A 25767-nucleotide genomic window follows, 5' to 3' on the forward strand; every position below is an offset into this window, starting at 1 on the left:
TACGACTTTATTTATATCCAGGCAAAGGTTAAGCATGCCGGGCTTATTCATGGTTACACTTATTCACGTGGGGTAGCTGCTCAGAATTCTGATGATTCTTTTTCTCATCCAGTCTTCATTTGGAGACGTTCCCACCTAGTAAATCAACTTCCATTTGGTAGATAATGAATTTGTGACCGAGTAGTGTTTATTTATACACTTTGAATGTGTTGAAGCCAGTACTTTGTGTGCTGTGTGTTAAAAGAAAGGCTTTATTTTGGAGCTGAAGCTGGAAGAGGTTTGACGCAGGTACATATTTGGTGATTGGTAACCAAACAAAAGTCTGTTGTTGCCGCGGTTTTGTTTGATTCCGAGCCAAAGGACAGGTAATGAAGAGCACATGAAGATAAGAGTCTCTCCGTCCAATAAACCGACACAACCCAGGCCTCAAGTTGATGGATCAGAAATACCACGGAATGTGTGCACTGTGAGAGATCTGTTTACTTCGACCGTGCAGGATTGTATCGCCCACGCCGTATATCAAGACTTTACCCAAGCTAGCAAAGCAGCAGTTCAGCCGCGTTTATGATTTGTGATTCGCTCTCCTAGATATCGTCACTTGAGCGCTTCAGTAAATCATCTTTGACGATCAAAATACCAGCGAACTGGCAGCACATCATCTGGTATGATCTGCAGTGAAGCTTCGACTGGCGCGAAATAATTATTTGCAGCGATTGTTTTACCGTTGCCATGTCCCAGAAGGGTGGGGTTATCTCCATCCAGAGTTCAGTGTGACTAAAAGCAGTTTGAAATACATGCTATTGTATTTGAGTCCTCACTAAGCTTATCACCTCCTCTGCTGGAGTCCCAGAGACTCCCAGCAGAGAGGAGGGAATCTGTTTCACATTCCTTCTGGGTGACAAACAAGCAGAGCAAAGGGGATTTTCATTAAGATGATTACAAAAATGGTTGAATAATTAAATCGGCGACTCCTCGAAGCTAAACGGTGCTAGCTGATGTTCGCCCGTATTTTGCAGAATAATAAGGTTCTCCGTTATCTCACCGCTCTTCCCTGTACTCGGTGCACCGTCTGGGGACTCCCAATGCGAACTGCAGAGGGCACTGTAGCATGTGCTTTATTCTGATATTCATTTCTGGATGGCGTTGAAGACGCACAGCTATCAGAGGAGGGCACAGTTCTACCACCTTATTTAAAGGCTAACGGGGAAAAAATACCCATCCGCTGCCGACGTTTTTCCAAGCCTCCTCTTTGTATTTTTAGCCCAACCGGGGTTATCCTGGTCTCCACGGTCCTTTCCAGTGTCAGTCACTCTCTGAGGAGGCCGAGAAAACAGAGAATCAAACACTTCTGTCTTCTCTTAAGGGAACAAAATGACTCGATGGCTTTTCCATTTAGGTTTGCAGAGTTGGCTGGTTGTGGGCTGTGACTGCTGAGGGAAAAGAGACCAGAGATCATGGACAACCTTTGGAAAGGAATGGATGCTTTGACAGTGTATTATATTGGACACCTTCAGCAGTTTAACCCACAAAGAGTGCTGTTCATTTTGTACCCTTGCTTAAGTGACATGTCAATACCATCAATCTGTTGCTTAGCAAGTAGCCGGGTACAGCTGTGTGCTTTGTGTGGATGGTGGTTTTCCCCTCAGCCCTGTTGATAGCGGGTTGTGTGTGTCAACTCTGTCAGATGTTTCTTAATATTCCTCCTCTGGATACACTCGACCTGCTATTTCAAACAGAGCATCAGTTGTACACCAGCTTTCTCAGTACGCACTGTGACTCAAAGTTATCTATTACACATCTTTACACAGACAAAGGATGTAATGTTGCTGAGTGCTCTCTAAAGCATGACTAAAGCATCAAGAGAGGAGCAAAGCCTCCAGTTTACATTTCTATGATAACAAGAAATATGATAAAATATATGAAAATATTCAATGTTTCTGACTTATTTAAGGCCTGAAACACAGAATTTATTTCTTATTGTTTTACATTATCTAGAAAAAAAATATTGTTCAGTCTACAAAAGCTATTCATCTCACAAAGTAATACACATTGTTAAACCCATTAGAGAGATAAGTCTAAGCTTTCACAATGTTTACAAAATTACTTACGGAATTACAATTTTTGGACTATTTCAAAACAAAATACTTTCGATACTTATGGCATTTATATTTCTAAAAATATATTGAGGTTGTTGATTTGTATAAGAAACTATGGGAATATTTTTTTATATATTTTTATTTGTTTATATATATATTTATTTTTTAGTTTCTTTCAGAATATTTTAGTAGAACTAAAACTACGTTATTTATTTTCCTTAATCCTTGCCCATTACATTTAAATTCATATTTAGAAAAGAGCGACCTAGGCTATTTACATGTGTGAGCAACAGTGAGACAGTATTAGCTGAGGATTGGTGTGTTTGTTCATCGGTTAGATTGGCTAATGAGACGGTGGTGGGTTTGTAGCAGTAACATCAGGCACACAGGACACCAACCTTCTCTACGCAGCTCCGTCTGATCCTTTTGGTTCCTGTTTCCATCCCGTGTGCACACACCCCCTCCAATTCTCCTCCTTTCTTCCCTCCTGACTCTCCTCTACACAGTTTCTCTTTCGACTGGGACTGAGAAAGGTAGGAGGGGTTGTGAGCATCGCTGTCTCCGTGCTGACTCACGATGCCAATTTGGAAGATAGGTCTTTTATCACAGTGAGGCAAAACTAATGCAAAAGGAAATATTGTTTGTGTGATGTTACTGCACGCAAACAGTGTATATTGAAGTTGTAGTTGTCAGAAATATTTTGAGAAGATATTCCTCAAAGAGCTAAAGTCAAAATGGTGGCTGGAATGGTAATGCCTTTAGCCGACCTGAAGGCAATCTATGAGCTTCTTTTTCGGGATGGTGTCATTGTGGCCAAGAAGGACAAGCGTCCACAGTCCATGCACCCTGACCTCACAGGGGTTACCAACCTGAAGGTGATCCGCGCCATGGGCTCCCTCAAATCCAAGGGCTGCGTCAGGGAGACTTTCACTTGGAAACATGCCTACTACTATCTTACCAATGAAGGAATTGCATACCTGCGAGATTACCTGCACCTGCCACCAGAGATCATGCCTGCACCCCTTCAACGCCTTCGTCGCCCTGAGTCCTCCGCTCAAGTCCTTACCGTGAAAGGCCCCACATCGTACATCCCGAAACCCAAGCCTGGAAGAGAAATCCAAGAGGACAGGCACATTTACCGCTACAAGAGAGTAGGAGAGCAGAGAGAGCAATCTGAAAGGCCTCCAAAAAACTTCAGAGGTTCCTACCACTGTGATGCATCTGTCGGCCAGCTCTGTGTTCAGACCAAGAAGGGTTTCTGCAGAGAGGAACTTTGGGCCAATGAGGGTAACCGGAAAAGCTTTGGAGCTTCCTATCTCCCCAATGAGGACAGAGTCACCTGGTGTCCCGACTCGTCCAAGGAGGCCAAGCTACCCATTTCTCTTGTCTCCTCGTCTTCAATTGTACCAAAGTCCTCCAAAGAGATACCAACCGTTCACATGACTCCTCGTGCCCCAGTCAAGGAAGTCCTGCAGAAGTTTGTTAAAATGACTGCTGCTCACCCATCTGCAGCTTTTGAAGAGTCTGAGTGTGTGAAGATGCAGGAGGATACGATTAAGGGGACCCCAGAAGAATGGATCCCAGATCCCAGAGAATCCCCCAACCCAGCCTCTGAGGTACCTGGAGAGTACCTGGACAGGCCCACAATCCCTTTGTTGACAGAGCTTACTGAAAAGGAGGAACGACAGGACGTTAACGATCAAGGTGAGGAAGCTGATGTGGCGACTGAAGAAACGGTTGAGAAGTATGATGTTGAGTTGATGAAGCAGCTGAATGTTGAGCTCTTTGTCTATGTGACCAAAGCTAAGACCTTTAACTCTGATCCCAACCTTAAATCAGCAACACCTACATCAACAGCCACAGAAAAAGTGGTGGATTATGGCATTGCTCTTATTACCCATAAAGTCATGGAGAAGAGCATTGCTATGACAGCCATGTCTAAGGTTAATATCGCCCTAGTGACCTCCACCAGTCCAGCCTTTGAGGCAGGGTCCGGCCCTGTTGTCCCTCCGGAGTGTCCCGTTGTTGCCCTGAAGACTACACTAATTCAGGGAGACCAGGGCTTCCTCACAGAGGACCCTGAGAATGAGCAGCATGTTCAGAGGGTCCTGACTTCCTGGAAGGTTTGAGCTGGTCTTAGTTCGTTCTCCTCCTCTTCGTCATCCGTTTCCCCCTCGTTCCTCTTGTCTGCAGCAGAGGCTATCTTGGCGTTGCTATGGGCACTGCTTGTGTTTGGGAGGTTGAGAGAGGGATAATTTGATCTTCTAGCAATTAAAGTAATGGCCTTGTCATTTTCCATACAGCCAAATAATAACCAGACTGTCTTTTTGCCGGATGCATGAAGTATTGGGCCAACCTGCGGTTTGCTTGCATGACCGCTTATGAAGTGTTGTGTAGATGTTTGCACAATTGTTAGTTCATTTTCTGTTAAAAAGGGGGCTTCTGTGCAGGCAAGAGTTTTCAAGTTCAAACAGAAAGCTGTGACTTGCATGTTAGCCAGAGGTAGCAGATCATCAGTTAAGTAATGCTGATCAGTGTTGCTCAAATATTGTTCCCCAGTGACGAGTAGTGTAGGGGATTACATTTTCCATCACAGTAGTTATATTACAGTTATTAATCCAGAAGGCGTTTTGTATTTTGTGGCAGGTTAACTTGTGGTTCGATGATGTGAACACGCAGCAGGTCAGTAGGCGTCCACGTATTGTGTCAAGATGATCTTTGGTGGACTACCAGGCGATTATCGCCTTGAGCACATGTGTGATCGTATTGTAGCCGAGGAAGAGACAGGTCCGGTTCTACGAGGGTCCAAACGCATGTATTTCACCCTCAGTTTAACATTTTGCAACCTCAGTTGAAATTTGAATAATAAATGCGATCCATGGTCCATGCACATCTTCTGTTTTGGTTCATGTCTGTGCAGCAGCGCATCGTGCAAAACGGCCAATTGAAGATAAACATGGGTCAGCGGTGTGATGGTTATTAGATAGCCAGTCACGGCGCTGGTCTCATAGCTCAGCCGTGTCAATCACAGTCAAACGTACTGACGACACATCAGCAAACAGAAAGCTGCACATCATGTCCGGATGGTCATGAACACACATCGCCACAGATCTTCAGATGGAGGATGATCAGGTAGTCATCAGGTATTGTAATGATACAATAAATAATTTGATTTGGCCAAACGGTTCATGAGACCACACTATTTTAGCAATAATTCTGATGTATCACCTTGCACATGGTCACATAGTTTAATAATCACTGTTACATACAAGTGTTTGCAATGTGTTTCAAGGCTAGAACGTAAGACGCTACTTTTGCTAAAAATAAAGAGGCCCCGGTAACCGGACGCATCCAAAAGTAATATCGTAATGTACGAGTAACGTAACTTATTACTTTGGATACCAGGAAATAAGTAGTGTTTTTTAAAGGAGTAAAACGTGACTTATTACACTTCCTGAGTAACTCCAACATGTTACTCAGATGATGCTGTTACATGTTTGTTCCACACAGACAGACAGTCACCCTCTTTATTAATACTCTATACTGACACATGAATTCACACATCCAGTGTATCCTCATAGTGAACTGGTCTCAGGCTGTATCACTCTGTACACCAGCTTTATTACATCAGGGGATGTAAACATTATTATTATTATATAGATATTTGTAGGTATTTTGTAGATATTAGTTTTTTTACTGTTTACTTTTTTTCACAGCTTGTGCATCCTTTAACAAATTTGAATAAATGAACCTATTAAAGTGTTGATATTTCACTTTCCATATAATATACGTACATGTAGATATTGTTGATATTGAGTTGTTTTTGCACACTAAGGACTGATGGGGTTCCTTCTGCCATCTGCTGGGGACACAGTGAGCTGCTTTAAATGCTGTCCTGCTACTGCACTGTGCACATTGCTTCCGTGCACAGACCGTCCAGTCATTCTCTCGTCATCTTGCAGAACACGCAGCATTTTCCAGATCTCCCATATCGCTAAACACTCACACAAAATTTCAGCCTGATGACGATCAGAGCTTCTGCACAAGCCGCACATGGAAGCTCCGTGCTGTACCTTAACATGCAGCCTGCCTGCAAACTTTCCGTCGCCGGGGCCCGGTGCACATGACTAAGCAGAGCGACCGGGAAATGTGAGCCCAGTTAAGCCACACTCAGCTTTTTCCTGCTGAAGGGGCGAAGCAGTCCAGATGAGAACATGTGGCAGTTGCCACCTTTCATCTGCCCTTCAGTGTGTTAGCCCAGCCTGCAATGAACGTAAACTCCCAACATTTACACAGACTGCACTGTGCTTGAATGGACCAGCCACGGCAGCGCACGCGCTGAGAGTCACCAGTCTCATCGTGCTGTGGGTTGCATTTTATTACGTGATAGAAGGAAATCAAACGAGACACCGCTCGAGCTGCGACGGACAATGAATCACACAAGAGACTTCATGGAGGCTTTGATTCAACACGGCCAAGGTAGGAAGCCTCCGCTGCTGGAACAGTTCTGTCTTCTTACCAAAAGGTGTCAGCACAGAAGTACTTTATGGCGAGGGCTCAGTGCAGGGGACCAAAGAGGAGGCAGCAGGTCTGGGTGTGTCTCTCACTGCCAGTGTAGCAGATAACAGTCCAGGACCGGGCTTTGTGACGACACATCATACGTGTTTTTTGTGTATGGTTTTCTGATCCCAGATGTGTTTATTTAGAGAATAACAGTGAAGGAGATTGTAGTTCATGCTGTAACTTCACGCTGAAGAACACACCACCCACGCTGCTCGGCAGTGTCTGGGATCATGTTCCATGGTGCTAAATCCCAGCGGGCGTGGGCGGCAGCAGGGCCCCTGACTGGCTGCTCCACATCTCTCCTCTTTTGCATAAGATCGTGCGGTCAAGCCCCCACAGTGAAGAACCAGGCCTGGGTGGGCTCACAGCTGCATAGATAGCATGCCTGGAAGATACACAGACTGTCCAATTATTTTTAGTTATCTGCAGAACTAATGATTTATTTCTTTATTTTTTTGATGAATCCTTTAGTTGATCAAATGTGAATGTTCAGAGCTTTAGATGGTAAATTCATTTCATTTGTGGTGTTCGACTATCTGCAATCATATAAAGCATATTTCTCATATTTGAGAAACCGGAATGTTTGTCATTTTTGCGTAATGAACCGGTCATCAATCCAAAGGCTGTCAAAACAAATCGTTTTTTCAGCACCGTTTATCATAAAAGTTACTGCAACTGCGTAGTACAAGGAATAGTACTCAGTTAATGTTAAATCAAAGTTCAACACAACTAAACCATCATGAGGACCAAAGGAAGCAATACATTTATACAAAGATGCTACTGTGTGTGTGTGTGTGCTAATGCAGCCAATATCTTTAGATAACAATATCCTCCTTTTCTAATTCTACTTATTTATTAATATCAGTCTAATCTCCCAGCTCCCATTGTCTTAGCTTTGTATGATCCATATCCTGTGGATGTGGGCGCATATTTTAACTGTCCTCCACTCTTTTATGGCTTCCACAGAGAAGCCTTTGTTATAGTAGCTGGCTGGCAAAACAAATCTCGTTTTCCGCTCTTTGTCTAAATGCAGTAAGAAAATGTGTCCCTGGGAGTTTCTGCAGCGCTGCGCATGGATTTCATCCAGAGGCGCTCGTCAGAAACCACCACGCATGAGACGCTGTTTCCACTGAGGAAGCCTCTCGAATTAAGTCAAAACTCGCAGCGCTGTCGAGTTCTCACTTCCCAGCCGAGCCTCCGCTTCTCTGTTCTCTCTTTTTTTCCTTTTTTTTTTTTCTCTTGCTTGCTTTTTCAGCACGCCCCCCTGGTTTTCATCAGAACACAATGTCGGGAGGTCAGATTTGACTCCTTGGCAGTTCAGTTCAGTGCTTCCTCTAAAAGTTGCGAAGACGCTGAGCAAAGATGGACTTATGCTGCTGCTTGTGTCCTGCACCTCCGGACGGTAGGTTTGCCTTTTCATTTGAAACTCTATATCGCTGCATTGAGGGATGCTGCAATGGGGGCAAACTGAGTAGAGTTGTATTTCTTGCATTATGTATGCCATCTGAGGACAGGGCCACTCCCAGCACCAGTGTCTCTGTAGAGGGTTTCAGATTAAAAACATTCCTGTCATTGCTCACCTTACCTGGAATATCTCTGTTATATATATATATATATATATATATATATATATATATAGTGATTGGAGGCATTTTAAATGAAATGAAGAACTTTTTACTCAACTAGACTGATGTGAAGTTGGGCTTTATTGCCTTTGTGTGGGTATGCAGGGCATGTGTCACAATATGGGAATCATTGAGCAAACGCATACCATGTGAGGGGCGTGGGAGGGGGCCGACTCCTCCCATGAAGGAGTGGTGGATTGAATTTATTCCAGACATCTGTACGGCTCCCTCGCTTTCTACTCCCTTTGCCCAGTCTTCACTCTGAATGATTTCCAATTTGAGTTGCCAGTTTCTGAGGCTCTGGGGATTAGGAGGACATTTTGAAAACGGGGATCACACGAGGTCTCTCCTCAGATGAAATCACTCCGTTACACTGTCCTCTTTGTTGAGAGCGTACATTAAGCTTCTGTTCCCGGACGCTCTTTTGAGGCAAATTTGTGTTCATTCATTTGAAGTACCCAAGTTTTCTTTCAGTTTTTTATTAAAAAACAGACTCTGCTGAATTCTCCTCTGTACATTAAGTCACGCTGTGCTCAGGCGGCTTGAGGTCGAGGCTCTGCCGTCTATTCCTGCTTGTGTTATGTATCTGCTGGCGTGTGGCATTGAATTGCCGGCGCTGTGGGATCGTGACACCGGTCTTGGTGTCGAGTTTCTCCGTGACAATGTTTGAAGTGCACACCGATAGAGTAATGTTCCCTGCGTGATGTTCTGGCAGAGATGCCGTTTTTGCCCGCAGCAAGCAGATTTTGATGTCTCGACAGTGATGCAAGCAGGTGTTGCGCGTGTGTGTGTGTGTGTGTGTATTTTTGCAGTTAACATGAGTCTTATCAGAGGCCATCCATTAAATGTCAAGGGCTTACAGTCCATGCAGCACTACACACTGAGGGAAGGGAACACCTTGAATATGAAAGGTGTGTTGCTGAGAACAGAGAGGGATCTACTGGTGATCAGAGTTTTATTTATAACTGGACAACAGGTTTGAAAATGTCTACGGTGACGTCAGAGGCGGCTCAGTCTGGTTTAAGCAGACGTTTTCCTTTGAGGCTCTTCAGTGTTCAAATAACAGGACCTGTCCCGAGGGGGAAATGAAACGCCATGTCTGAAATGATAGGGTTAAATTCAAGAGAGATTTTGTAAGGGTTTGGTGGTAGAACAGTATGTTAAATAGGTTTCTGGGAAGCTTAGAGGCAGCGGCTATGCTGCTCAAACATACGGAAGCAATTACAGTAACGTCTAGGGAGAAGTAGTGAAGTTTGCATAACGAGAATGAATTGAGAGGGAGTGGATTATTGTGTGAAGGGGAAAAAAAAAAAGCATGGCTTCAGTATAAACATTTGGCAGGAGGAGGAGGAAGGGGTTGTCCCGAGATGATCTGTGAGTCGTAAACCGCGATGGAAAATAACTGAAGGGGCTTCAGTGGGTAGAAGAAAATCCTATGGAGTGAGTTTGGAAACTTTGACATAGTCTCAAGGTGGATCTCACTCGTTCTCTTATCAAGGCTGAGTGAGTGAGTGAGTGTGTGTGTGTGTGTGTGTGTGTGTGTGTGTGTGTGTGTGTGTGTGTGTGTGTGTGTGTGTGTGTGTGTGTGTGTGTGTGTGTGTGTGTGTGTGTGTGTGTGTGTGTGTGTGTGTGTGTGTGTGTCCCACAAAGCAGCCTGCCTCATGTATTATTAACTCCTGCAGATAGGCTGCAGAGAGCGAGGAAACCAGCGCAGTCACTTGAGCCGCAGCGGACAACACTTCTTTAAACTACTTTAAAGCTGCGAAGTTGCTTGTGCTGGCAGAATTCAGAGCAGATTTTGAAATAAGTACAATTTAGAATAGAAGAAGAAGAGACAGAGAGGAACTGTTAGAGTAAAGTACAGGGGAAAAAGTGGGAGGGAGGGAGCTCGGCCACTTGCGCCAGCAGACTGAGTCACAGGGACGAGAGGAGAGGGAGGGGGGGGGGGTGCTCTTTCGTTTGTTTCTCTCTCTCTCTCTTTCTCCTGTGAAAGTCACGGACAACTTGGCTGCTTTTTAAAGTCCGGGATGGCAACACACCCCTAGGCGCACACACCTCTCCACTCCCCCTTCACCTTTCACCCCCCCCTCCCCTGCCCACGCTCCCCACGCTCCCGTCCGTCTGTCTTCAGAGCCCGGGACTCTCCACTTTACACCAGGCCCGATGCCGGCAAGCCCCCCTGGAAGTGTGTTCCCGGCCCTGGTGGTCGCGGGCCACATTGTTACCTTAATCTTGGCCTGGCAGTGGAGAGTACGGAAGAAGCAAGGTAAGAGAAGCCGGGGAGGCTTTCTTTACTTCGGGAGAGGTGGCGGTGCTATGAGAGGAGCGTGCGTGGAAGGTCTTTCCGTTCAAAATAGTTTCTCGCCGGCTGTCGTCGTCCGTCGTCTCTGCTCTCTCCTGTTCCGTGTGTTTTCATGGCGCACACTCCTTCTCTCTCTTCCTCTCTCCCCCCCCCCCCCCCCTCCTCTTTCTCCCCCTCTCACACTCTGGGTTTCCTGTGGTATGGAGATGTTGCTGTTAACCCCGTAAATGCTGGTCAGAATGTGATGACTTTGGAGGCACAGCATTCTGTCAGAGCTTTGGTCTGGGCTTTGTCCTTGAGCAGTGTCCCTTTTTTTTCAGTTCTTTGTTTTGTCGAGATGCGGCTCGAGTTGCGTCTCGAGTTGCGTGGCTTCCTTAAGGTGACTCAATGTGAGTTTGAGCCTTTGACCAGACAGAGCTTCTTATCTTTGTGGTTATGCCTTCATAGGTAAGAGACCGGTTCCGCCAGTTTCTTCTTGGAATGCTTTAAAGTGTACTGTCAGCCGAAGAACAATTACTCTCTATTAGACCCACTGACTAGGCTGAAGGTTACCTGCAGACACCTGTGGCTTTTAATGTCACCAGACACACCTCACGCAGGCTTTTTGTTTTTTGTTTTTTTGGCTGTTGACACAGCTTGGCACAATGGCGGCCTTCAAACACACCCTGCAGGGGACACGCCCTGAGGCCAAGGATGTCTGACTGACGGTCTGCAGGTGTTCATAAAGGGCAATTGTTTTTTCCCCCACCTCTGAAAGTAGTGTGAGAAACCAGTTTGACAAACAGGACCTTTGAAAAAACATTCAGCACACTCACTTTGGACAATCAAGCAGCCTAAAACGATAAAGTAGCCCCAAATCACATCTAAACTGCTCCACCTGCACTTGAAAGCAATCCAGCTGTAAACTGTATCTTACAGGATGCCCACCGCCCGGAAATGTTCGGGTTGTTTTTGCCAAACTGAAGCCAGGCGGTGTACTTTGTCCTTATCGCTCCCAGGGGTCGAGGTCGGATAATAAACAACACAATCCTTTTAAAACAGAAAGTCGAGGAGGACACGTCTCGATGAGATAAAAGCAGTTTTTCACAACAGTGACTTGCCTGTTTGTAGTGAGTACGCAGTGACAAGTCATCAGAAAAAGTTAACTTACTTCTAAAAGGATAAAAAGCCCATAAAACCGCTTAATATGCAAATCATAGAACCAAAGCAAAAAGTTAAAAGACATGAGAAAGTGACCTTCCTCTCCTCATCTGTGCAGTGAGTTTATACATTCTGTAAACCGTGCACAGCTCAAGTGCAAAGGTTTCCTGGAAGAGCAGTTTGATCAAACATTGCATTGCAAAAGCGGGCCTCGTGCTATCTCTACCTTCTGTCAATATCCAGCCCATTTTCATATGAAGAGATCTGCTTTCAGCTGCCGCAGTGCAGACAACAAGTCTGCTCCCTGTGCATCAGCAACGCTCTCGTTCCCTCTTCCCAGCGCTTTTAATGATGTATTTTGATCGGAGGAGGGAAGTGGCTCGATCGATGTCTGGCCGCTTGATTTTGTACCGAGCCTGTAATGTGACAAACACGCTGGATGTAAGCACACGGCGGCTGGGTGTGAGTCTGAACTGTAGTGTGCCGGAGCCACAAGGTGCCTTTGACACAGGGTGAATGGTGGAAGTAGGTAAAAGGGATTTCCAGAGGCAGGGTTTAAAAAAAGCCCACAGAAGTGCCACACATGGCGGCCGGCTAATGGTAGTAAACTCGACACTGGGGTGGGTGGACTGTGTGTCCTGGATACGGTCATAACAAACTGGAGGAGGAGGAGGAGGAGGCCTATGGTTCTCCTTCACGTGGCCTCACCCTGATCCTCGGGATCTTTTTGAGTTCTCTGTTGGATAATTAAGAGTGATAAACCATTATGAGATCTGCGAGGGGGCTTCAGTTGATCTTGATCTCCTCTTCAACACTCTGCACACTCTCTTGTTAAGCTCGACTTCAAACTTGAGATTTCTGTTAACAATTGTAGTGCGAGGCGCTCAAAAGATTAGAAAAGCTGCGTTTCGCTTCACAACACTAAACACGTCTAATCCATTTGGGAAGCCACACCCAAGGTCTGCACCAGTGTCCATGGAGGAGCCACTAGACTGCCGGCGTCTGCTGAACCACACGCCACACACAGAAGGACTGGGCTTTCTGGCCGGTGGTGTGCAGCCGTGACTCACTTCCCCTCTCTCCTTTCACTGGCACAGTAATAACAGACTGGAGGGGGGGGGGGGGGGGGGGAGCCCACTCTGCTCTCACTGGAAAGTGGAAAAAAAAAAACATGCCATTACTGAAGGACGCCCACCGTGTCCCCACACGGCCTCCACAATACAATAGCCAACGCAACGTGAAACACATTAGTGGTAAACCTCGCGAGTAGTCGGGCCACACAGTACACCGTGTGCCCGTGTCGAGGCAGGAGTTTGTGTTTCCTCCTGCCAACGTCTAAAACACATGCATCCTCCATCAGTCCAAGTTTTTATTATCTTAAAGATTAAAGACACATTTATTTGGATAAATTGCTTTAATCCAATTCATTTTTTACGTGTCTGTGTTTATTGAAGTCAGTTATTGGTAAACACAGGCCGTGGTTTGCTGCTGCAACATTTGAACCGTGCTGTTGTGATCCAGAGGATGAAACAGAGCCATGTAGGCTTTGAGTTGTGGTTCCTGCTTTGAAATATCGCTGTCGGAGATAAAAAAAACCTGTTTTAAAAAAAACTGTAAACATCCTCAGAGAATGTAAAAGTACATCAGATGTAATGAAATGTGTTGATTCTTCTTCCAAACTTTACAATATTTTATGCAAACAAAAAGGCGAATAATCAAACAGTGGATGCATGTAAAAAAAGTGTTCAACCGAGATCTCTACTCCTGCTTTATTATTCGTGCTTTTGTAACCAATGGAGAAACCTACAGATGGCTGTCCCTTTAAGTCGAGTGAAGTTGTTGAATGAGCTCTATTGGCTGCTGTATTATTTTATTGTTTATATTACAGTCCAGATAGCAGAAGTGAAGTGGATCTACTGTACTTGTCATGGCGGTTTGTACGCTGCCTTAACTTGAACATGAGCCAATATAATGAGCCTGTGAATGTGAAGTATTTCTAAGTGTTTGCAAGGAAAGAGAAAACAGGACTCCTATGGGGGAGTTATTCCTGACCAACAGCTGCTGTGCATGTGCGGGAAGGAAGGCGGAGGGGGGGGGGGGCTTGGGGGAGAGAGGAGTGATAATTTATTACCCAGCAGCCAACGTTTAACCTGCTCTCTGCCCTTTGTTGTTACCAGCCAGTGCCCTCAGTGAGACAATAGGTGGGAGCGTCTCTTATCAAAAGTGTCCTGCAGAAGTTATTCTAGCGGCTTCGCATTTAGGGGTCTGTGTGGTTGTGTAATCTGGGGAGAGGCGCACATCACGCGCTAAAATAAGGACAGCGTGACAGTCGACAGCAGTAAATACAACGCTAGTTTATTTCGGGGGACGTTCCTCTCAGACGCGCTTCAACTTTTAACGCACGAAGGCGGTAACAAAGGAGGATGGAGCGCTCCCGGTCATCTCACTAAACAGAACAAAAGTGGGCTGGGCTTGTGACAAACTGTCTGCAATCTGACACTGTGTGTGTGTTTTTTTTTTTCCTCCTCCATGTGGCTCGGATAGAGAGAAGTTTTTGAGGGCTGGTACCACTCACGAGAAACACGCGAATCAGTGGGGGCGCGTTTTATTCCGGGAAAGTCCAGCGCGCCGTTTGGTTTTACGCGCAGCCCAAAAACACACACACACACACACACACACACACACACACACACACCAGGATGGCCGAGGTGGAGGATACGTTGCGCGCCGCTGCGCCGTCCTGGTGCGGCGACGCAATGATCTACCGACGAACGAATTACATCCACGAGATGAGCTGCGGAGAAGTGGGCTCTCATCTGTACAGTCGGATGTGCTGCGCAGGTAGGTCCGGCCGTCCGCCGCCGCCCCCGTCGCTCAGCGCCTGTAATAGGAGGATGACCGGGTTGGGAGGGGCATCGGAGTGGGGGGGTTGGGGGTGCTGATGGCGATGAGGTTAACCCTTTCCGTGCCACTGCCTCGAGGGTCAAAGGAGTGGGCGTCTCTGAGTAATGCTTTGTGTCCCACATACTGTAACATAGAGCTGAAACGACTTAATGTTTAGTTGATTCCAAAAACGAAAACATTTTGATAAGCAAAACAAATGTAAAAAAGAGTAATTTTGTGAGCAAAAATACCAAAAAATCTCTGGTTCCAGCTTCTATAATGCAACTATTTTATGATTATTGATAATAAACCAAGTGAGTTATGATTTAACAAGAAAGTAATAATGGAAAATGATATTCAGATTCATAAGTAATGAAAAGAAAATCGTTAGTGACGCCCACTGCTCACATTTGAATAGAGCTAACCGTCAGTGACTGTGTAAACATTCAGTGTGTGTGCTAAGAGGCTCACACTAATGGAGGTTTGTTTGTTTGTTTGTTTACCTCCTGCTTTACCGTCTGAACGTGTCACGAAGATGATTTGTAGTTTCTGTGACGGTTAACTGTTTTCCTCCAGAGGTTTAGGACCAAACCCGCTCCTCTGTAAACACACCGACGGACTCTGGCTGTGTGTGTTTGCTGCGTTGTCACGGCAACCACTCTCACAAAACACTCTTCCCATATTTCACAGTGACTGTCCGTCAACACCGCAGGGCCCCAGGAGACCTCTCACTTTCTTAACAGTAGTTAAACTCTTGATCAGGGCCTGGGTCTGAGATGATCGTCAGCTGCTAGTTAGACGTTTATCATTGTTGCACATTCAGGCTCCTCGTGTGTTGTAGTGCAGCTTCTCCAACAGAAGAGGGAGACAAACCGCGTGGAGTAATAACCTCGTCTGCTCTTTAATTGTCCCATCTGAAGATCATAAATATAGCAATTATCTTGTCCTCGTATCACCGCAAGATTGTAAACACCACATGTGGCTAATTACACGTCGGTTTTTGAATGCACCCTCCCTAAAGATTATGCTCTTATTGCAAAAGTGAGTTGGAGGCCTGAATAATTATGGAGAGAAGACATAAGGTGGGCCACTTGGAGGACAACTAAATGTCTCATTGATGCTTTTTGGGATCATTGGGTGCATTGTCCATCTGCATCTCACGAAGCCCCCCCCCCACACACACACACACACACACACACACACCGCCTATCAGCACCTGAGTTTGTTTTGAAAAGGAACACATTCCTTACAGATGTAACAACAGACAGCTCGGTCTTATTCTGGTGGTGGTTCATGCCTTCATGCCCTCTTCATTGCCAGCTCCAGGTTAGATCCGCCCCATAATGCCCTGGGGCGTTCATTCCTCACCTTGGCAAACTTCCTCCCCGAACTGTCCAACGTTCATACCATCGCCCCTCAGTCATGAACTCCACGAAGACCTGCTCGCCAGATGTCACGCCAACATTCCTGTCCTTGGTGGGACTGACACCGCATGCTGTCACTTGCACAAAAGAGCAGGCGGACAGAGTTTTACCTTTCTTTTTTTGGGGGGGGGGGTTTATCTCAGAAAGGCGGCTCCCCCTGTCTGCGGGGAGGGCGGGCGCGCCCTCAGGAATGCATCGACTTGCGAGCTTCTCACGCCAGAACTGTCATCATAAAACTCCTATCTGCTCTCGATGCTCTGGGTTTTATTACCACACAGTACTGCACTGTGTGCGCCTATCAGCCCCTTACTGATAAGAGCCACATGATTGCATCACATTAAAAGTGCTTCATAAACATCATACAGGATTGTGTTTTAAATTAATGAATCACAACTAATCTCACTGCATCTGATTGTGTCAAGACTTCAATCAGCTGATATCTGCACACATTCAGAGTTCAGCATGCAGTGTTTTGGAAGCTGCACAACACGACAGCAAAAGTTCAACTTTGTACACGTTGTACTTTTCTGATTCTAAAGCCACTAAATCATTTTGTGATTTGTGATTTTGTGCAATACAAAATAACTTGGAATTGAATTAAATGTAATGTCCTCGGTTGCTGCATGACAAAAGTACGATCCTAGGATTACGCTTTCAGCACGTACAAAGCCGATAGTGTCAAGTTGTGGGCTGCAGCTTCCACACACAAGTCCTGACAAGCCACCTCCCTGTGTAGGCATACAAAAAAAACAATCTCTCCTTGAGTCCGTCTTGTGTCAGTATCTGCACGGAATATTGATGCTCCCAAGGGTGAGAGGTGGGGTGCAGGTATTTCGGTGCTCTGGGACATGAATGTGGGAGTGAGGGAGGTGCTAGTTCAGAGCACCGCAATGCATAACTGTTCAGAGACTGTTGTGCGGCTGGAAACAAGTTTTATTGCATGAAAAAGATGCCGTAACAATGCTCCTTTTTTCTTTTTCCACTCATGCACATAGACTCACACTGTTCAGTCCACACAGAGCCACAATAGCTGCTCTGTGTCTGGGATCAGCGTGGTTACTCTGTTAAGATCTTTGTTGGGGGTTTTTGTAAGCCACTGGCTCACCAGAAGCAAATTATTGAAAATTGGAAATTCATCATAGGAGAACCAAAATGTTGGTGTCGCAGGTTGTTCTCATTAGAGATCTATAACTGCTTCTATACTTCCTGCTGCTGCGCTGTACGGAAACAAACCCCTCAGAGCCAGTTCCCCCCTCTGGTTGTGTCCTGATGGTGGAAGAGCGCTCACTTTCCTTGTGATTGTTCCGTGACGAGAAATGGCCGCGGACGTTTGTTTCCATCGCCCCGGCCTCCCGTCCGTGTGGAGGAACAGGCTTTTCATTGAGGCTCCGGGTTGTGGTTGTGTGGCATGGTCCAGCCTGCCAGCCTCCGACCACACAGCGGTGACTGCCAGCCTGCGCTCGTGGAGCTCAGTTGGGGTTAACAAGCTCCAGTGGACCGTTTCTGTACAGCTGGGTCTATATTAGGGAATGCCCCCCCTTTGTCTTTTTAACAAACGAGTCTCAAGGACACACACTGTATGTGTTGGAACAGCATGGTTTCCTCCCTAAGATGAACCGAGTTGAAGCTTCTGTTTTTTAGCCTGACCTCTGACCTTTCTCTCAAGATACACAGGCAGGAATTTTTTATATCAAAACAAAAACAGATCTTGCGTTTGAGGACCAGATTTTGTGGACAGCTGTGGAAATTGGGCGTTGTTGCTAGAACATAAAATGTGAAAAGGATCTGTTTTTTTAAGTTGTTTGTTGCATTAAGAACGTAGTTGCTTGACTGCTGAAATATCAGACTATCCTTGAAAATACTAAGCTTGCAGTGAAATGAACCTAAACTATATGAGTTTGAAAATGTTTGTCATTAGTATAAGAGAAGTGCAACATGTAAAACAAAAACCTGTCTTTGGTCTTGAGTGACTATTTGTGCGACTGTAAAGTAAACTTGGAGACACACAGAAGTTAATGCCGGTCTACATGTAATCAGTGCAGGGGTCTGTGCTCAGTGGAGGTCTCTGGTGTGTGGTTTGGTGGGCGGTTACATAACAGTGCTGGTCCAGGAGGGGAGAATCCTCCCTCTCCTCCCACAGATCACTGCCTGCGTGTTGAATGACAGCTTCTGACATCGTAGCCCGCGGGGCAGGCATTTTTGCAAGAGCTGCTGGAAAAAAAAAACAGAAAAACAAATTGCAGCCTAGAATGTCAAGAGACATGCACAGGAAGGAAAAAAAAAAGGGAGTAAGAACTGAATCAGTGGCCTGAACACTCCCACTTAACTACAGGGTGACACTGTGAAGCAGAGGCTCAGGCAAGAAGAAGAAGTCAAAAAGCAGACACCGTCGTCTCTCAACCTGCTGATTTGTTGTTGATCTCTGAGATAAGGCCGGCATGGCGATGGAGAGGAGATTCAGAAACTACTCCTCTGACAGTGTGGGTAGCGACGTGGTCTTCATAGAGGACTCCCCCTATCAGGGGATGCTCAAAGCCATGGATCACAGGAAAGGTAGAGTCATCTTTACATTGTTTCAGTTGTACAGGCGTGGAGGCCTTTTGTGTTTCCTTCTGCTAATTTAATTCTAGTTTTATTTGTACGTTTTCTGGTTGTGTCCATCACACCAGGGTGAAATTCTGTGTTAGTCTATGAAGAACTGGTGTAAATGTAGTTTGATGTCTGAAAGGTAGAATCTGCGTCGTGTCTACCCTGCGGTGGTCATCTGCAATCTCTTGAATCAAACGGGCCACGCCCCTTCATGTGTCACGCCGTTTCCTCTTTTTATTGGTCACACGTGCTGACACCCATGTTGGTACGATAGACGGACTAAGCAGTGACGATATCTGGCAGGACTCGCTTTCTAACTACCCGTTAGGTTGGCTGCAGCTCAGATGACTAGGCTGCCTATTTAGAGACAAAAGAACGTATTCTTCTAGTCCAGTTATCAGATGCATTAACCAGACTTGTTTTTTCTTGTGCCAGAAACTTAATTCATTAAAAGTGTGTGTCCTCTTTCCGTGTGACGCTCCACATTACAGCGCGCCGCGATGAACAACCAATAACTGTTCTTTCAGGAGACTCGTTATCTCTCACCTCATCTTCAAGGTTCCTTTGACTGAGCGGATGAAAGGAAACATCCACAGCTCGGCCTGCTGCCTGCTGCTAAGCACACACGTTATCTGTTAGAGGGAAGTCGGGTATAGTTAGCTTTGGTGTCCTTCATTTCTCCTGTTTGAGTTTTTGAATGTTGTTAGACCTTGATCATGAACAACAGTGTCCCGAGCAGCCGGAATAACAGCCGACATGTCAGCTCATTTGTTTTCTACGGAACTTATTATTAACTTGAGGAATCCCTCTGCCTTTTGGGTTTATTTCACTGCTGTGGTTAGACTCTGAAACAGTCACGAGCGCGCCTGTGAGTCAGCGGCCTGATGCCACCTCGGCATGGGCGTCGGCACCACGGGATGCCGCTTCCTTCGCTCTCTCTCTGTTCCCTCTTCATCTGATCTCTTCAATCCATCCAGATAATGTAATCATTGTAATGACAACATAATGCTTTCACTGTGTCTTCAGATCAGGTCCCTAATCACTTATTCTTCAAAGGCAGACTTGTTTTGTTGCGTCATACCGGCCTCTTGTGTTTGACAGCCACTCTCATCGCCACAGTGAAGAAGTGAAAGTGTTCCTGTGGCAGTTGGTAGAGAAGGGGAAACATTGCACGAGATCAACCTGCTGGTGTGCGAGAGCCCTGTTTGTAGTAATCATACTGTGAAGTGAAAACCACAAGAGCACCAGTGGTGCAAGTAGAAACACGCTCCCGTAGAGGTGCTAATCTGAGGGATGTCGGCGGTAAATTACACATCCCACCTGACAAGCGACGAGACACCTTTTATTTCCTCTGTGTGGATGGACTCATTCTAAACTACTGTAAGAGGGAGGGTGGTTCCCTTTCTGTGTCACCCGAAGCAGCTTGTGCAGTCTCATGTTCAGCCTTGTGGCTTCGGGGATCAGACTGTCTCTCTTTTCTTAACCTAAGTGATGAGCTCAGGAGGGGTCTCATCAGATGTGGGACCCTCACTATGTTTACCGCCAACCATCTTCTACAGCATGTGGTTCCCAACTCGTGGGTCAGGACCCCTCTGGGATTTCACTGTTATTTTTGTATGGGATGGGAATTTCTTTTTAATGACGTGGTCCAATTTCTGCTTAAGTTGACTGCCTCGGGCTTCTAAAAATCATTTGACTAAATCCATGAGAACCCTTTGGCTAACTCTTTCAAGCTGGTAGACATGTGCAGTCTGTGACGACTGGGAGAAGACATGGCTCCCTCTGAGGAGCTCGTAAACCCACACGTTTGGGAGGCATTGCTCTATAGAGAGAGGTCTTCCAGGCAGCCCTTGATTCATTTATACTATGTGAACAAAAATATCTTTGCATTTTTTCTTTTTTTCTTTGAGCAATCATTAAACATCCAGTACAACTAGTGATACAGTGATAGATTATTGATCTATTTTTAAGTATATGTGTTTTATGTCCCTGTGAGATCATTTACATTTAGCATGCTGACATTAATGTAAATGTTTTGGACAAATGATCACCACTAATGGGTGTAGCTAACGGAGTAACAACTCTTGCTTTGTAACAGCTGACTGAACTGAGCGTCTGTGTGATCTGTCTCTCCACAGATGAACGTGACCGAGTTCAGAAAAAGACCTTCACAAAATGGGTCAACAAGCACCTGATGAAGGTAACATCCGTCTCCAGCAACACTCATAACGCAATACTTACTGTCATACAAATGTACATTTGTTTAGAGATGATGTAGATTATGAAACAAGGAAGAAAAAAAAAGGTAAATAAACTCGTCACTTCAGCTTGTAACTGAGTGCATTCTTCCCGGTAATTAGAAGGACTTCAGCTGTCCTTAAATGACCCCAAAGGGTGCTGTGATTAAGTTCAGTTCCAGCAGTTACTTTCATATCCCACCTGGTTACAATAGCTTCAATTACACACACTGTGTCTGATCGATGAGTCTAAGGGCTGTAAAAACAGATAAACTGGAAACGGATACACAAAGCAAAATCAGACAAAACAAGTGAAACCTAACCCTCACCCTCTTTGGAAAAGTTGAAGAAAAAAAACCCCAAAACCCTTATACAAATCGCTCCTCCTTTGTGTTAACTGTATGCATGTGAGGGGGTGAGTCACGGACACCTGGCCTCGCTTTAGGAACAGCGGCATCGCTCAGGTTTTTACATCTGGGCTCCAGTCTCAGGGCTCTGCAGGGGAGCAGGGACCTCCACAGCAGAACTGTGGGGGGGGTATACTGTACTGTAAGGCAATACTCGTCTAGGGTTCTGGCCCATGACCCTTCAAAAAGGAATCACTTCCTATGTGTAATGCAAGCCCCAATCTATGTAGTCAGGTGCAGAATAAAGGGCTGCGGCTACAATGACAATCATTTTACATATCAATTAATGAATAAAACTATTAGTCATTTGACAGAAAACAAGTGATTTATCATGTGAAGATGGCTCTGACTATTTCATGTCCTTCTATGGACTAAAAGATTAAGAAGTGAATCCACTAAAACATGAAGACTTTTAGCAACTAAATGAAAATGTTTCATACAGTCTACGGTTATAACAGACACAGTTAAGTGACTTCCTTACAGACAAGTGTTTTCACACAGGAACTGGAGTGTGTTAAACTGTGAGGAATGTCTGCTGTCCTCTCAGTGTGCGTCCTGTCCGAGTCCTCGTTCCTTTGTCTGGAAATCCCTCAGATTTGGGTCCAAAAGAGCCCGAGCGGGTCGGCGATCTGGCTGCCCTCGAGGCATTTTTAGACAGTCATGGGATTAAACTACATGAACGCTCCATTTTTGTTCGCCAGCTGTCTCTACTGCAGCATGTCTTCAGATTTCAGGGAAGGAAGACCAGACGTAGGTCTGTGTTTGATTTCACTTTTGCGAATGCAGACCACAAACATTCATAAAAACAATGCTGAAAGAACAGTTGTAGAACGTTTTGGATGGGACCAGTCAAATCAAACGATTAAATAACAAACAGGAAAAGTGTCTTTGTGTGTCAAATCCAACCAGCGTCTGCTGTCTGTCGTCTGTTCTCCTCCCTCACGAGTCCCTGCTGTTTTATACCTCCTCTCATCAAACTGTTTCTTCTTTCCATCCTTCATCCTGTCCTCCCATCCTTTTCCCATCAGCACTGGAAGGCAGAGGTAGGTGCTGTCAGTGAGCAGAGTGCTGAGTGGACAAACATTCATTCCTGCCTGCATGTCTGTGTACACATTTCTACCCTCTCTCCCTCCCATCCGTTACCTGAGCTCCTTAGCTTCTAACCCCTGACCCTTGTTTTCCTCCTTCATTTTAACACTCGGCCTCCTTTCTAACTCCTGTCAGAGCCTTTTCTGCAGTGCAACTTGTCTTTTCACCTTCTGTAACTCACTACAACAGCTAAAAGAAATAACAAATACAGTTTATGAAGTAATAAGAGAGAGAAATAATAAAGTCAGCTGGACGTGTCATCAATATATACCTTTATACAGATAATAGTTCTGATGTCCGTCCTTTTGGTTATGACGTAATATTTTGATGATCAACTTTATCGCTGTGATTAGGGGGATACGGCAACATCACCACATCCAAGAGGATGATGGGAAATAAGCGACCAAAGAAAATGAAGGCAAAAATAAACTTATTTACCCAAAAAACATTTGAAAAGAATCTCTTATATTTTGCTTTACTGAACTTCAGGGTTGAACTTTGACCTTCTGTACACGGCTTCACTATGCAATGAGGGATTTTAACCAACATTCTAGTACTCACTGTGGTTTTCACCTGAATCACAGCCAAAATTATGAACATAAAAACTTTTTAAAAGAACCCCAAATGTGGACGCAGTTGCCGCTGCAGGAGGCAGACAGTTGTTGTTGTGCCCCATCCTTTTAAGGAATGGTTTTGAAGTGCGGTTGTATGAGGTACTCATCCACAGCAGATGGCGGTGGGCAAGGCCCCCGGTTATAAGAAACAGAGTGGGGTACCAGCACTGAAGCATCATGTACTGCTGTGGACGGGCACAGCAGCAGAACCTATTCAGCTACTTAAAGAACTCTACCTCAGTTGATACTAAGGTACTCCTGGTACTCCACAATACACTGACTCTGGATAAGAACCTCACACAACCCCACTTCAAAACATCCACACTTTCCTTTTAAGTTGCTTTTTTTCATTTTTACATAACATTATGGGATTCAGTCACAGGTGTCTGTGCCGAGTCCAATCCCTCCCCACTGTTTGTGTTGAGGTGGTCCAGTGCTGTTTGTATCATGTGTGAACGTTAAGCTGTGGCTCTCCACTGACGCTGACTCAAATGTGTGGATCAATATTCTTATCAGGAACATCTGCCTCCTGTCTTCTCTCCACAGACCCAGAGACACATCACTGACCTGTACGAGGACCTCAGAGATGGACACAACCTCATCTCCCTGCTGGAGGTGCTCTCCGGAGAGACGCTGGTGAGCTTTGGTGACCTTTAACCCCTTAGCTGTGAGGACATCTGCTTCTGCCTTAACCGCCCTGTCCTGTCCAAACCTGTCCTCTTGTCCCACTGACTTATTTTGCTGCCGTATTTGTTCTTCTGTCCAGTCAGCTGTAAACGTGAACCGCTTTATATGTTTTTCTGAGCATGTGTTGACTTTGATTCTGTGGAGGTTTTTTGGACATTTCAGAACATGCTGCGGTTATGCGCACTCTTTTTTTTTTTACTTTTCTTACCGTAGCTGTTTTCTTGGGAACACACCTTCCGGTGATGTCGCCCTAAGACACTAATTTTCATTCTTTGCTTCCATCTCGTAACCTTTCTGCACTGACTTGTTTGACCCCTGGTTTATTTTCCTTTTATCTAATTCCTGCTGACCTTTGCCCTGACCTCTTCCCCTGTGCCTCCGCCTTCCTCTCTTGCGATGCTCTTGCTGCGGTAGCCGAGGGAGCGCGACGTTGTGAGGAACGTGCGGTTGGTGAGTGGCGCCAGGACTGCGGGCGTCGGGCTGCTGGGTTGTGCATGATGACAGTCACACTCCCTGTATTGTTCCCTTTTCTGTGTCCACATCGTCGTCCTCCACTTTATCAGTGAGCTAGCCGAGGTCAGGAGTCTTTGAGGAGATGGGAGGTGCTAGTAGGGGTTTTAGTGGGATCATTTCTACAGGCATTGATTATTTAAAATGCATTTTAGGGTAGTTATTTTTCGTATGTGGAGTCGAATAATCAGCTCTTTCAATTTTAAGTTTTCACTCAAATTTCAATTGGAACCTTGAAAAAACATACTTAAAGGACCCGACCGTACATCCTGGATTTTAGAATTTGCAGGAAAAAAAAGAAGAAGACAATATTCACATGATCCTTTTACATGATTTGTTTAATTTTCTGACAAATGGTTCATGAATCCAAAGCTTTTCATCACTGGATTACACCTGAACGCACCAACCAGGAGATTCTTAACACAATGGTTCCGGCGTGCGCCTGCATCACCAGGACAGGATGATAAAAAAAAAAATGAAGCAGAATCAGTGATCTCGGTCATTATCTCAGACATGTCTTGTCTCTCTGCTAGTTAAATATCAAACTGGCCTTTTTTTTTACTTAAACATACAGACCATCACTGGCATGCTCCTTTAAGATTGTCAAGTATCGGGTTCCTTCACTGCATTGAAAGCAAAGGCACAAATTCCATCACATGCGAGCTGATATGTTGACTAATTCTGCAACAAAGCTTCTTACCGCCTTAAGACGTGGAGCACCAATGCATGTCGTGGCCCGGCGCTGCTGGGTAACTCTGAGCAGGTTTAGAAATCAGAGATCCTGCTCGACTGGACTGCAGACAGTATAAGATGTAAAAGGTGTTTCAGAACAATGGTGCAGAAGAAAGTTGATTGCAGGTCTAATAGAAAATGAGGAGGATGATCGGGGGGAATCACTCAGATCGTGTATCATTCATCAACATGCTCTCACCTGCAGACATGCTGGCTGGTCTGTTCGAATGCATTTCTGGCGTCATTTAGGGTCAGATCTGACCAAACGCTTTGATCACAATCACGCAGAATTTGAAATCGCACTTCAAATTTGCTGTATTTTTAATTTTAAGTTCAGACCATGACTGTGATGATTGTTTTTATCCAGTAGAGTAGATCTTTTGTTTCAAGCACAAGCAAGGTGTTGCTGGACACCGAGACACCTTGTTCCTCAGTCATGGGGCCTTGCTGTTTGTCGATCATTCAACACACTTTAATGAGTTCTCTTCCTCTCTTGCAGCCGCGGGAGAAAGGCCGAATGCGCTTCCACAAGCTGCAGAATGTACAGATCGCCCTGGACTTCCTCAAACGCAGACAGGTCAGTCGATTTTTAATCATGCACATTTTCATAAAACGAGCATTTGAATGTTTCTGTTTTCCTCCTTGTTGAGTTCCGTTTCTCTGTTTCAACTTTCCGCGCTAACCTGAAAACGGCACCTTTTCAGGTCAAACTGGTCAACATCAGGAATGACGACATTGCAGATGGAAACCCCAAGCTGACCCTGGGGCTGATATGGACCATCATCCTTCACTTCCAGGTATGTCGGACACTGTAGGTGTGTAACGGTACACAGAAGTCACGCAATGCAAGAAACGCAAATGCATAAAGA

At 45.4% G+C, this 25767-nt stretch overlaps 1 protein-coding gene across 10 annotated transcripts in view; it reads left to right on the forward strand.

The window, feature by feature from the left end:
• The window catches only part of pleca (plectin a), a gene marked incomplete at its 5' end in the record, with an annotated part of 80256 nt that overhangs the window by 24203 nt on the left and 30286 nt on the right, over nt 1-25767 (forward strand). For 2 of the 10 annotated variants that reach the window (XM_079175928.1, XM_079175931.1), the window contains 5 exons: nt 20761-20822; nt 22295-22309; nt 23516-23605; nt 25398-25475; nt 25603-25695. In XM_079175928.1, coding sequence (XP_079032054.1) covers nt 20761-20822; nt 22295-22309; nt 23516-23605; nt 25398-25475; nt 25603-25695 — 338 coding nt within the window. Of the gene's footprint in view, nt 1-7932; nt 8062-14425; nt 14568-18384; nt 18587-20760; nt 20823-22294; nt 22310-23515; nt 23606-25397; nt 25476-25602; nt 25696-25767 lie in introns of those variants that run through there. The other 8 variants (XM_079175929.1, XM_079175933.1, XM_079175932.1 and 5 more) reach the window with 7 other exon arrangements.

The sequence above is a fragment of the Pholis gunnellus genome (genome assembly GCF_910591455.1).
Source record: "Pholis gunnellus genome assembly, chromosome: 16".
Classification (NCBI taxonomy): Eukaryota; Metazoa; Chordata; class Actinopteri; order Perciformes; family Pholidae; genus Pholis; species Pholis gunnellus.